Genomic DNA, 14,037 nt, shown 5'->3' on the forward strand with positions numbered 1-14,037 from the left:
TTTTTTTATGGGAGGCAGAAATGTTTTCACAAGACTGTGTAAATACTGACACACAATTTTTTTTCACCTGCGCAAACACAAAACAGGTCAGTTCTGTTGTTAATCATTTCAACACAACACATTTCTTTGTACAAATATAACCTTTAGACCGTGGATGGTCCTCAACTCATCATGGTTCTGCTTTAAAAAGCAAGCAGCACTGACCCTAGTTCAACAACAACTTACACATTCTGCCAGTCTCTTACAATGAACCCTTTGAAAGATGTTATGAAGCACAAGCAGATTATTGAAAAGATCTCTTCAGAGTAATTTTTGTCACTTGTTGGAGTGCATTCACAACAGAACAGTAACCTAGCTAGAAGTACCTCTGTGTTTAGGGCTTTTAATCATCATCAAAGAAGCACATTCTTATAGATGTAGAACAACGTTTGCAGAGAAATATCCATCTTCACTGACGTTCTAAGTTTGTGTTGCTGAGAAAACTGAGGTGAGGTTATAAGATAACTTTAGGCAATTTAAATCTTTCAAACGTGCTAATAGTATATCATGTCCTTTGTTTAATGTCTATTGTTGCACACTGTCCAGCATCATTATATCCTGTTCAGATCAAAGTAGGCTCATTCTCTGCAAAAGTCCTTTCAGATACAATTTTGATAAAAGGCTGAATTAAAAACAACAGAAATCAGGCACAATCTGTCATATTAAAACGTTATTTGACAAAGACCATTTGCTGAAGAAAGCTCTACCAACTTTAAATTGTCCTATTTGTGAAATAAGGATTCTATCTGTTCGTTTCTACTTTTCCCTCTTTACGCAGCATGAATAAAGGGCTGATAATGTGTCCAATATGAAACAAAGACGACAATGCCGACTTTCCTCACGGTCAAAATGTGAATCAGCATTAATACGTTATATATTTTCATTCACAAGCTAAAAATGATGATAAATTATTCCAACGATTTCAAGGTTCTTTAAGCCTACCAGGGCCACATACTGAATGGTTTTCAGCACTCTCAGAAATATGATGAAGCAGTCACAGCGCTACAAAATTTAGATACAATTTCCCCACTTTAAAAACAACAACAACCAGACCAGATGTACTCAGTTTACTAGGGAGGGGGGGCTTTGCAGACAAAAGCTCCTCCAGCCTTTACTTTACAGGTCATCACTCTAATTGCCTTCACAGCGGCGAGTTCAAGATTAAAGCGAGTAACCCCACTCAAGGTTGGAATATTAAATACGTGGCGATGCGTGATCGTCATCATTAAGTGCGGGCGCTAAATAATTGCGAGGTGACCACAAAGCGACCGTCGGCACGGCGTAGAAAAAAAATAAAAATAAAAAAAAAAGCACCTAATTTAACCGCGTGCGTTCACCTGCGTGTCTCCCATTATAAGGGAGGCGGAGTCACGCTCGTGCACACGATCGGCCCTCAACCTGTAAGACCTGTGCGCGAGGAGGAGGAGGAGGAGGAGAAGGAGAAGGACAAGCGCGCGCGCGAGAGAGAGAGAGAGAGAGAGAGGCAGCGAGGGGAGGGGTAGCGAGCCGACATAATTACAACACGGAGCTGTGAACTATCTGTAGATTAGCCACACACAAAAAACACACACACAAAAAAACCCCAACAACAACCACCAGAGAGATTATCCGCCCCGGTGACTTGCGCGCAGGTAACCCTTCCTCCCTTCCTTCCTCCCTTCCTCCCTCACTCCGGACCAGATGTCTGCGTTGTGCCGCTGAGGAAGAAGCGCGTGTTTAATGGCATTTGGGAAGTCTTCGCGTCGCTCTCCGGGCGGAGGAGGAGACATTACGGCGCGAGGTAGCTAACGCTAGCTCGCTAACAAGGTCAGTTTGAATTTCAGGTCCTGTCGCTCTCGCAAGGTGCAGCGTCCTGGGGAAAAAAAAAAAAAATGCCGCCTCCCTCTTCCTCCTCCTCCTCCATGTCATGTGTGCTTAGCCGGGCTGGTTTACAGATTTGAGCCACGGGCTCCGGTCGGCTGACAGGACAGGTAACGAGCTTGTATTTTGTCAGCCGCACACACACACACACTCTCGGTGTTAGCTTTGCTAGTTAGCCCCACTCCGAGGGTCCGCTCCTCTTTCGACTTTGGTGTTTCCACGGGGCGAGTTTTTTCTTTTTTTTTTTTAATAACTGTACTCGTATCGGCTAACTTTTTTTTTTTTTTTTTTTTTGCAAACGGTGTAGGTGCAAGTATTTTTGAACGGGAGCTGGGCGTTTGCGTGGCGGATACCCCCGGCGCACAGCAGCTCGTTTCCGCCCAGAATAAAAAAAAAAAAAACAGGTGCATCTCTGCGCTAAGCGATGGACGGATGCAGGGTAGCATTCAAAACGCAGACACTTACCGGGTGTGTGTTTTTTTTTGCATTTTAAGCAATACCTCCTCCCTCTTCCTCCTCCTATTAAAGCAGAGTTTATTGTCTAAGGTTGGGCTGCTAAATGATGTATCAAGGTTGAACGTCGTGGGCAGCGTTGTCATTTTTTTTTACATTTTTTTTTTTGTTACAAAGGCCTCGTCCAACAGGAGGAAAAACAAAAAGGGGGCCCGGTGGCTAACGTTAGCTGTAAGGACAGCGAGTGGCTAAACGGACCGGCTTTACCGGGACGCAATTTTCTTTTTTTCTTTTTTTTTTCCTGTCAGGTCTTGAAACGGTAAACCGCGATGTTGATGTTTGTTCAATCGCGCGTCAGATTTGACACACTGCCGTCAACCTCGGCATCTTGTATCGTTGCTCGCGTTTCGCCGAGAAGGATCGGGTTTAACCTGGGTTTTTTATTTATTTTACTACTAGCGCTAATTGGCGTGAACATCCCGACGTGTTGTGAACTCCCCATCGTTGCCATTTGTGACTAAATCAGTTCGTATGACTGAAGAAAACCAGCCGACAACCTCCATTTTTTAATTTTTTTTTTATTTATTTTTTAACAAAAGGCTACTTTTCAGATTAAAGAGATTTAGCCAGCGTTGTCACAGTTTCACAATTCACTCTTGATTGGTGCTTTAGAGAGCTATGAATTCATGAAAACACACCAAAATGATGTGTTGACTTGCAGCTCTGGGGCTGTGACAGCATACTGTGGGTTTTCCTGTAGCGTTAAAGGAGTTGCTCTCAGGTCACCGTGCCAGTTTAGACTTTCACTCAACCGAGGCCGACTTGTGCGTTTTACTCTCCACATATTTCATTTTCTTTGCTGAACAGAGCAGAGGGCAACACAAGGGAAACATCCAACTGCAAAGCAAGCTTGTCTTGTGGATATGTTTGTTATTCAGCTCATGCACTATCTAGAGGCTGCTGGATGTGGTACGTCAATTCAATTGGCCCCGAGTGCCACTGTGCATCGCAGCCCTAATTATTTTTGATGGTTTTCAAGTTTTAACTACTGTTGAACTGCAGACTGCGTGATGGATACGTGGTTTATAAAACGGTGTCATCCCTCTCCCCAGTAGAGGAGGCCTCAGCGTGAAATGGGCAGAAATCCCCCCCCCCCCCACACACCTGTGTCATTGCACTGTTTACCATACACACAAAGGGCTTATCATAGAAAGTGAAACAAGTTTGTGTTAAATATTCAACATATACGCTCTTTAATTTGAAATAATGGTGTTGTATGTGACTCTGCAACATGTATCAACAAGAAAAAAAAAAATTGATTTAACCCTGGCTTTTGAAATTGCAGTCTATTTAAGAGTGCCATACAGCTTGGCCTTTATGCCGTTGCAAAGAAATGATCATGTCAATAGCTATGACGCACAGCCATCCCCTCTGTGAGCAATGTGAAATATCAAAAAAAGGCTTTGACTGTCTTTGTGATAAAGTACATGTAAAGTTTTTATTATTTTTAATTTTTAGCCAAGGTATTTTAAGGTCAATCCTCTCAACAACAGATGACATGGCTTCATCTGTACTCTTTTTTTTGTTTTTTTTGTTAAGCCATGTTTTGACTACTAAGCTTTTCCTCAAATGACACATCCAAATTACTGTTGAGGTTTGCTCATTTTAAATGCACCCTATTATGCACATGTTGCATTTTAATGTTGTTTTTATTGTTCATTTGAACACAGCAAATCAACATATTAAAACATCTCATACTTCTTAATGAGATGTTGTTTGACTTGGATTCTGAATTACTCGCACACTGTGAAAATGAGAACATGATAAAATCTAGGCCACATTGTGAAGCGCTTACTTTGATGCTCAGATGTTGCTTTTTTTTTCTTTTTCTTTCTTGTGTGTGTTTGTGTTTGTGTGGCAACAGCCTGAGGTGAGGTGTAGCGTTCATTTTGAATTAGATTAAGTTCATGGGTAAAAGCTATTTGCATGTAAATGTTTGTTTTACATTTAAACACAAATGGATACATGAATCAAGCAATTTATTTTGTCTTTACATACAGCTTGCAGATTGTAGGCTATTGAAAATGCAGTCATTGAGTATTCTTGCATGAACATGTGTCCCTAAGAGTAGTATTTTGTTTTTGGTTGAGTCAGAAGAGGGCTGGGGATGGGAGTGGTGGGGAGCGGTAGGGTGGTGGTGGTTTATGCTGTATACATCCCACTGAACTGCCTCCAGTAGATTAAAATCCCACAAAAGGAGCATGTCTCAACTGGCTGATGGGAAAAGTGAGATATAACTCGATGCTCTGTTCATTTGTGATTTGGTGGTGAAATTAGAACAGATAACCTTTGGGTTACAGTTATTTTATTTGACTTTACAATAGTAGCAAAACTAAATTACAGATCTGTGAAAGTGTAGAAACATTTGCAAAATGCAAATGTTACTCATGAATCATAGCAGAAGTGGATTAAAAACAGCAACACAAATGTAACGGTTTGCCTTCAAATATTCAGTAAGAATTTTACAAAAATATCTCTCCTTTAGATTGCAAACAACAACAGTAACTTTAGTAGTAGTGAGATTTAGATTCTGTATAAAATCTGAACAGTCCAACTAAACAGACTCCGTTGCAAAACTTAAGTGCACAAACATGTGCCAAGAACAAAAAAATGTACCCCTCAATCTTGTAAACGTCAACAGTCATGCAAAATAGTTTGCGTTCAAATAAGGTACAACATCCAAAACCATTTGTGATATTTTCCCCTGTGTTGTCTTCAGGAAAATAGCTAATCTCAAGGCAGCTTCCACTCACTGCTTTATGTAGTTCAGTCAGGCTTAGATAGGGCTGTGTAGTTCTGCTCAACCAGACATCTGTGATCGAGGTGTAGTATTCTGCAGAAGATAATGTGGCTGCTAACTTTTCACAATGTTCATGCATAAACAGGAGGGCTCTCTTTGAAATATATTGCCTTTAGAGATGTTGTATCTAAAGTCTAGCTTTTTAATGAGCTGTGTAACGTCTTCCTTCTAAATTTGTCTGCCCTCAAATCCCTAGCTGTACAAAATATAATGGCTTCGGTAATTTCCTTTACATAGTTTTCTTTTCTTCATATGGAGTACAGCTTGACAAAGATTCAAAGATGCTGTGCTGAGTCAATTTAGTATGTCTGCAAGGTTTCGAACTCCTATTAGCTTTTGAGTTCTCCTGGTATCCAACCAGGTACTTCTGCCTGAGATGGTGAAATAAGTTTGTTGTATTGCCCCCTTTTCCTGTTCTAGTGTTGTTGCACCTCTTGCATATTACCATGGTTTGTTGAACCCTGGTGTTTTGTAACCAAGCTACTATGAGCTACCGTTTTCTGTATTATTATGATTGATATGTAACGGCACACCACTACTGGAGGTTACAGGAGTCATGTGGATGTAAGTTGATTCTATGTTATAGTTTTCCCAGCTAACAGATTCCTGAAGTAAATATTAATCATTGCCATTCACTGTAAGTAGACTACAAAGATTGAACAGCATAGTTTGTTGTCGTCTTACACGCATTAGCCTGCATGTTTTATTTAGTCATTAACTGGAGATGTTCTACTGACACAGTAGATTTTCCCAGCAAACAGTAGTAACTGACTGCAGCTGCCTCTGTATGTAGGTTTATGGCCACTGGGCAGGGATGACTCATAATTTATTTTTTGAATACAAAAGCAGTGGGCTCCATGTCTTGATAGCATTGGTTGAGCTGTACACCGCTATACTGATAATGATTTTTACAATTGTATGATCGGACCTGAATATACTTGAAAAGACTATAATTGAAAGTTGCCAAAAAAAAAAAAAAATAGCTGTTAGTTGTAACATTGTTGACTCGTTAACAGAAGACTGAGTGTTGATTTTCCAGAAATGTCACGGAGATAATGAAATGACACAATCTTTTTTTTTTTTTTTTTTAACTGGCTTTTCCAAAGATTGAGTTCTCTTTGTTAAACTGTAAAGGCAAAACACAGTTTTCAAGCACACTTGTTTCATTCCCATAAGATTCAAGCTTTATAGGTCAATGTCTTGTAAGCTTTTCACAAATGTGTTTCACAAATTTTTGTCCTCTACTGTATGGTGTAAGCACAGATTCTTCAATGTTTGAGTTAAAGGTTGTGGAAAAACCTTAAAGGAGGTGCCGGTTTAGGAACATTCTGATCAATCTTCTTTTTTTTTTTTTTTTTTTTTACCTTGACACCAATCTGAGCCACAGGATGGAGGTCTTCACATAATCTTTAGGATTTACCGTTTCAGTTCCCACAGAGATTGTGATCAATCCCACCTGTAACAGTGTTTTCTATTGAAAATTGTTCAGCAGGGAAAATCCAAGTCATTCAACTGTTGAATAAGCAGCGTTGGAATACACGACTTGCATACAAGCCTCATTTAAATAGGTTTCAGGAGTTTAAAAAAATATAGCCTCACACAGTAGCAACTAAGATTGAATAAAAATGTTATGGATTGTGTCCTTGTTTTTTCAGATAGTTGAAGTACCTTCCGACAGGAACAGGGATAAACCAGATGGTTGAGTGTCGGATGTCAGAGCAGCCGGGCTTGCGTTATTGTCGGGGATTGGAATGGTAATTTGTCTTCATGTTCTTCAGGTTTAAACAAAATGTATGTAATCAATTGTCTGAGTGGTCTTAAAGGAGCGAGAGGGGGAGAGAGCCAGTAGGTGAGTGAGAGAACAAACTAATCTGAAGCTTTGATTTATTTGCTTCTGCATTTGGAGGCATACAGTTTACTGGTAGACTGTGCAGTTGTATGCATGGTTGATTTCAGTAATGACTACCTCTCACTATGATCATTAAATGTAATGGCTTATCCCGAGACTGTGAGGCTGAGCCTCTGTTACCACCTATATAAAGTAAATGTATGGATATTTGGTGTTGGTTGCTGAGCGATCCCTTTTCAAGTGTCACAGGGCTTAGTTCAAACTGTGCAAAACATTCTTCTTGTTTTTGTACAAACTGGCTGATATAATGGCACAGATAATTAATATGGCATGTATTTTAGAGCAGGCACTATTTTAGAGTAAATCAGATGACGTCACAGCCTTTTGCCAGTTAAGTATTAGCATTCCTGGCAAATGGCTGACCCTCCTCTGCCCATTTGATTGCTACAGGATTGGGGTTGGCTGGGTCAGTACTATGGAGACTCTAATTCCAACCCCCGGGGCACCTAATTAAAACTTACAACCAAGACAAACAACCTTTGACACTGCCGCATCTCATGAGAACCACTGTAACTCAAAAAGTGAAAATCAGTAGGTGATCAATGTGTTGTTGTTTTTTTAGTTTTTTTTATGATGTTTATTACATTGAAACTACAAGTGTCATAAGAAATAAAAGTTGAAAAAATATTTGGTGCCATCTGCACAAACAATCTTAAACTTTGGTTACATTTATATTTCAGTAGAAACGGGTAATGTATTTAATATTTATAAAATTACAGTCAAGCAAATGGTACACTTAGTGACTTTTGTACACAGGAGAAGTGTGTTGTAGTTTTACATTCTTCTTAATGTAATGAAGCCATGACCCAGCACCATCCTACGCTGCGGTAGCACCATGTACTACTTTCAATCTACAATGTTACTTGCGTAATAAAGTACGCAACGTTATTTAGCATTCAATATGTAAACTTAGTTGGCAGAGAAATCCTAAAAGCACTTCAAATGGGTATCTGCAAAAACTACTATGTAAGCAGTAATACTACTTGTACGTTTGCACTGCTGTTTTGATGTATGTTTATCACACTCATGCTTTTTTTTTTTTTTTTTCTCCCTTCCCACCCCCCAACATAGCGGGCTGACATGGCTGTCTAACAGGCTGCCAAAGATCTCTTCATGGATCCCAGAGGACAACAAAGAGAAAGCGCTACATTTGCGAGCATAACCAATCACTAGGGAATCTAACCCACAAGCATATCATCAGACTGACTTCAGTGCATGTGGCCTCTTCAGTTGTTCATAGACATCTGTTGGGCAGCCCAAAGGCCTATTGCTATGCACTGTAAACGGAGAGACATGAGCTGCGGGGATGCTGTGAGGAGCAGGCTTCTATCGTGCAGGACTATCCCCCTGGTAATAGGGCTTCTGGCGACCCTGGCCCAGGGCAATGTGCCAGAAACGCAAGAGACACTGGTGGAGATAATGTCTGTGGAACTGGAGGCTTCCATGCGGTCCTCTGTGCTCTCAGAGCTCCAGACTGCAGCGTCTTCAGTTGGTGAAGGACCACCTATAACTGTCCCAGATTCCTCTGCAAAGAACGGGGGAGTGCCCACAGGCATCCCGGATTCCTCGGCAATCGTGGGCCAAGTGTTCCAGTTGAAAGTTCCACCAGGACCGGCTCATGCGAGCTGCAGTGTCCATGTAAGTACACTTCAGATTTGATGTATCGAGGAAAAAAAAGAAAAAAGAAGTCGCTATTGAGATAAATCTAGTGCTGATTAGATGTGACCGTTATTTGCCATGTAATCTGAAATCACTCATAACATGAAAGTCAAGTCTGTCTGCTTTTTATTTAGAAGGGCCCTATATTTGTTGAAACTAGCACAAGCCAGGTATTATTTAAGTGTTAAGGGTTTTCACTAGATTGTGTCATAAAATAACAAATATACAATATGTATTTATCCCCAATCTGACTTTTTAATTGAAAATGATAAACCAGAGATTGAGTTTTCTGATTTATAATGTGTAAAATTGATTATTGTACAGAATTTAAATGAGATCCCCATTAACACGTGCTGCTCTTTGGTCTTGGCCTATAATTGAGGTTTTGGTGAACTTCAGTATAGTCTGAAAGAAAGCAAAATGGATATCGGTGAATTGTCAAAACACAAATATTGCTACCTTTTTGGTCCTTTTATGTCTCCTCTGTGAACTACACTGGGCTCATGGGCCAAAGTATTTTTGTGTCACTTTACAAATGCATAATATTTCATCTTAAGTGTTCAGTTTTGATCACTGCTGATTGAGGCTGACTGTGTTGCAATTTGTTCCAGTCAAATTCGCGGATGAGATGAGATTATTATTATTGGCCCAAGTGGTGATTCAGAATGATATCCTGTCATACAGTAATAACTCAAAATGATGAGTGATGATTCACACAGTTATTATGAATAGAAGCTCACTCTGCTTCCTGTTCAAATTTGGAAAGATTTGATAAACTGAATGGAGTAGGGGCTGGGGAGAGGGTGAAAGCATTTATGCTTTTACTCTACATATTTTTCGGTTTTGCATTCATTTTTATTCTAGTTCCTGTTTCACCGGAAGCTTACTCAATATAAAATAGAAGTGAATGCAAAGTTATATGTGTGATCATTTATTCACACAACTAAAACCCCACATGTCCTATTTACAACTTCAAAAATGTACTCTTGTTTTTTGTGTGTGTTTGTAACATAAAATTGAAGCGGCTTTTCAGACCAAGTATTGACTTTAATACATCAGTTGGGTCTTTTGTGAAACATTTTATTACTTTTGATGCATATCGATCACTTTTTTTTTCTCTCTCTCATTATCCTCGTGATGTAATACATTAATGTTGTTTTTCCTTTTCCCTCCTGAAGCTCACTGAGATGGGAAAGGAAACTTTACCCTCTTGGCTATACTGGGACAAAGAAAGCTGCACTCTAAGAGGTTTGGCCCTGGAGCAAGATAAAGGTGTGTATCATATCAAGGTGTCGGGCGAGGAGATAATTGAGAAGACTAGCAGCCAAGTGTTCCCCAGTACTGTCTTCTCTATTGAAGTATACCCAGAAGAACGGGCAGACACTGAGCCTGCCCTGCTCACTCTACAGTCTGATATCGGTGGCCTGCAGCCTTTCACCTGTGGCTCTGAGGAGCCTGTCACTGTCCTCACTGTAATCTTGGATGCTGACTTGACAAAGATGGTTGCTGAGCAGAGGGTCAACTTACTGAGCATTATGAGGAAATTCTCTCACGTGCCCCTGGAGCACATGAGGGTGGTGCCTGTAGTCAACAACCGCCTTTTTGACATGTCTGCTTTCATGGCTGGACCAGGAAATGCTAAGAAGGTGGTGGAGAACGGGGCCCTGCTGTCATGGAAAGTTGGATGTGCCCTTGATCAGGGCAGCATCCCTGACATTAGTAGTGTTCAGTCCTCAGCAAAGGATGGGACCATGTCATCCCGGCTCGGGTACCCTGTGGTTGGCTGGCACATTGTCAACAAAAAGCCCCATGGAGTGAAACGGGTAAGGCGGCAGTTGTACAATACTCCTACTCCAGTGCCCTCCCTGCTTCCTCCAACTGTCCATCAGGAGCCCTATTCACGTGTTGTTCCCACGCCGACTTCACCCTCTATTGCCCCGGCAACGGAGAACTTCGCTCCCCCTGTCCGAGGCCCTCTGCCTCTTCCAGTGAAGCCTACTATGAGGGTCAGAGATCAGATAGCCCATACACCTGTCTTAGGCCCTCCCCAGCCCACCAGAGTACTGGGAACTACAAGCACCATCCCTATTCAGCCTACCATGACTCGGCCTACATTTGTGGAGGCCACGGCTTTGCCAACACCACCAAGCACCACCAAAAGACCCAAACCGACTGCCACAAGGAAGCCCAAGAGGCTCAAAACCTCCACCCCAGCTCCTCGGGAACCAAAGTCCACCACTGCTAAACCACCGAGGCGGACAACTCCTCTCTCTCTGGCTCCAGAATCAAATCAAACTCCGGATATCCGCAACCCCATTGATCAGGTGACTGCATGGGTCGGCACGTACTTCGAGGTTAAGATTGCTGCCGATGCATTCTATGACCACGAGGACGGTACTACTGACAAGCTTCGTTTGACCCTGAAGAGGACCCCCAAAGAAGCAGTGAGTGAAACATCCTGGATTCAGTTCAACAGCACCATCCAGCTTTTGTACGGCCTTCCAGAGGAGCAGCACGAGGGGAATCATGAGTACTTCATGTTGGCCACTGATAAGGGTGGGAAGAGCATAATGGATGCATTTGAGGTTCGAGTCAACCGTTGGTCCTCTAATGACAAACCATCAGTTGTCTTTGCAGCTCGATTTCATGGGGACCCCAAATCTTTAAGCAACGATGTCCATAAGAAGATTCTTTTGACCAAAAAGCTGGCTTATGCCCTCGGGGATAGGAACAGCAGCACGGTGACCCTGAGAAGCATCACGATGGGCTCCATCATCGTGGAATGGACCAATAACAGCCTCCAGCAGAGCCCTTGTCCAAAGGACCAGATCGCAGTTCTCAGCAACAGAATCTCTGATCCCCAAGGGACACCGAAACTGGCCTTCGTCAAAGCCATGGAGCCCGAATTCAAACCCATCAACATCTCCATTCGTGGCACCAATAAATGTCAGAGCTACACATTTATTCCACCGGGAGAGGTGCCGGCGCCGGTTCTTCCGACGGCTACCCCTTCACCTGGGACCGGTCGTAGGAGCAGCGACGACGTTTACCTTCACACTGTCATTCCAGCTGTAGTGGTAGCAGCCCTGCTGCTCATCGCTGGGATCATTGCTATGGTCTGCTACCGCAAAAAGCGCAAGGGGAAGATGACTATAGAGGAGCAGGCCACTTTCATCAAGAAAGGAGTTCCCATAATATTTGCAGACGAGTTGGATGATTCCAAGTCACCGCCGTCCTCCAGCATCCCTCTTATCCTCCAGGAGGAAAAGCCCCCACTTCCTCCTCCAGAATACCCCAATATGGGCGGCCCCCACAGTACCCTGCTTAACCAGGATCTGCTGGAGTACTCGGTTTATCAAGATGACGATCCCAACGCTCCACCCTACCAGCCCCCCCCACCATTTACTGTGCCCATTGAGGGCAAAGGCTCCCGACCCAAGAACATGACCTCGTACCGGTCACCACCTCCGTATGTGCCTCCCTAACGCACGCCAGAGCTTTCAGTTTGGAAAGCAGGTGCAAATGTAGGGATGCTTGTCGAAAACTACTGCAGGAGTAATTTTACATGTGTTCAATGAAATGGCTTTGACTTTGTAGAGGAGCAGGCAACCATAACCATAATATTTGACCATCATGGATAAGACAATGAATCGTACAATTCTACTACCGGCACAGGGCAAACGGACGGAGAACAGTTTGTAATTCCAGCACTCTTTTTTTTTTTTTTTTTTTTTTCTTTTTGTGTGTCCTTCAGATCTGCTTTTGACTTCTTGCATATTCTTTTTTTTTTTTTGTCTGATTTTGCCAAGAGGAGTCAATTTTATCTTCAATGATGTACTATTTCTATTGTATAGAAAATAATAAAGAAGCAGAAAAGACTGGAGCCCACAGGGTCTTTGAGCAGATGTCGCCATGACAACAGACTTGAGGCTCTCCCTCACAATGTTAATCTTTGAGTTCTATATCACTCTTATCTGTCCTTCGGCTAGGTTTACTAAGATTTTGCACCTGTTATTTCAGGAGGGGAATGAAATACAAAAACGCCAAACTGAAAGCATGAAACATTTTACTGACACAAAAACCTGTTTGTTTCTTAGACATTGATCTTTCTCTGTTCTCTTATATGCTTTGCTCCCTCTTGACAATAACATGCAAACCTTGCACTTATGCAAATTCTTGTTAAACCTTGCACTATGTGTCTTGCGCAGAATTGAAAGCATTAAGTGGTAGTCCAATAAGGGGGAAAAAAAAAAGAAGTTATTTTGTATCCTTGAACTCACCACACGACTGAGATTCCTCTGGTACTTGATCACTAAGGACATTACACGGATCACGCCTGTTGTAGATGTAGCCTAATTAAGTTACAAAGCAAATTATGCTTTTTTTTTTTTTTTTTTTTCCCTTTCTTTCCCCTCCTGTTTTCTGTTAATGTGTACCACTGAACCTGCCTGTGAGATGACTGGTTTTGCTGTTGCCAAGGTGATGTCTGTGGTCACGAGGAAAAACCTTGTAAGGTCGCTACAACGATAACGAAGAGGCCATTGGAATGCTGTAAAGTTCACAGCAGGGGGAGGATTGGCGACGTCGTCAATGAGACTGGTCCACTGTCTTGCATTCAGTTGGTTTTATTGGTGTGAGGGGGAGGGAGGGAGAGGGGGGGGTCTTGGAGTACTGTATTATCACTGCTCTGCCTCTGGGTGTTGCACTGTTTGGTTTAGTGCACTGCCTGTTGTCAGTTCAGATGAGGCATGGGGACGAGGGGGATGTACATAATTGTGTGCCTGTGAAATTAAACGACTCCATAATGTTAGTGTTTTATCAGTAAACCTAGTTGGAACGGGAGGGGGGGGGGGCAGCAGAGCGGGAAATTATTTTATTTTTTAATTGTATGTCTAGATTTATGATCACGATCATTAAAAAAAAAAAAAATAAAAGGACAAAAAAAAAAAAAAAAAAGACTTTATAGTTTGTGAGGGTATAAAAGACCGTTTACTTGCCCATCACAAAAAAATAAAGCATCGTGTCAATATGACGGGGGACAAAGAAACCACAACAATATGTGAATTATGTACATTTCATATCTGATATCACCATAAGAAAAAATGGTTAAAAATCTAATGTTTTTACTGAGTTTTTGATACAGTCTTAAACTTGTTTTATGAAAATATATTAATAAAATGTAATACTATTTGTAAAGCCTCAAAGATGGTGTACAGTCTCATTTGTGTGAGAACATGGAACTCCATTAAACCTGTTT

At 41.8% G+C, this 14,037-nt stretch overlaps 1 protein-coding gene across 5 annotated transcripts; it reads left to right on the forward strand.

The window, feature by feature from the left end:
- The first annotated feature begins 1,477 nt into the window (after nt 1–1,477).
- Nucleotides 1,478–13,420, forward strand: LOC138636501 (dystroglycan 1-like). Of its 5 annotated transcripts, none has more exons than XM_069724545.1 (4): nt 1,478–1,845; nt 6,868–6,966; nt 8,193–8,759; nt 9,959–13,420. In XM_069724545.1, exons 3-4 carry the CDS (start codon nt 8,337–8,339, stop codon nt 12,263–12,265), a joined length of 2,730 nt encoding a protein of 909 aa, XP_069580646.1. In that variant the 5' UTR covers nt 1,478–1,845; nt 6,868–6,966; nt 8,193–8,336; the 3' UTR covers nt 12,266–13,420. The 5 variants fall into 5 exon arrangements, with proteins under 5 accessions (XP_069580646.1, XP_069580666.1, XP_069580653.1 ...); XM_069724565.1 differs by having other exon boundaries at nt 1,478–1,670; XM_069724561.1 differs by lacking the exon at nt 1,478–1,845 and adding an exon at nt 1,933–2,009.
- The last annotated feature ends 617 nt before the right edge of the window (nt 13,421–14,037 follow it).

This window comes from Brachyistius frenatus, unplaced genomic scaffold (genome assembly GCF_029030835.1).
Source record: "Brachyistius frenatus isolate BFR_SWC_R1_liver_20210118 unplaced genomic scaffold, ASM2903083v1 Contig_6, whole genome shotgun sequence".
NCBI classification, from domain to species: domain Eukaryota; kingdom Metazoa; phylum Chordata; class Actinopteri; family Embiotocidae; genus Brachyistius; species Brachyistius frenatus.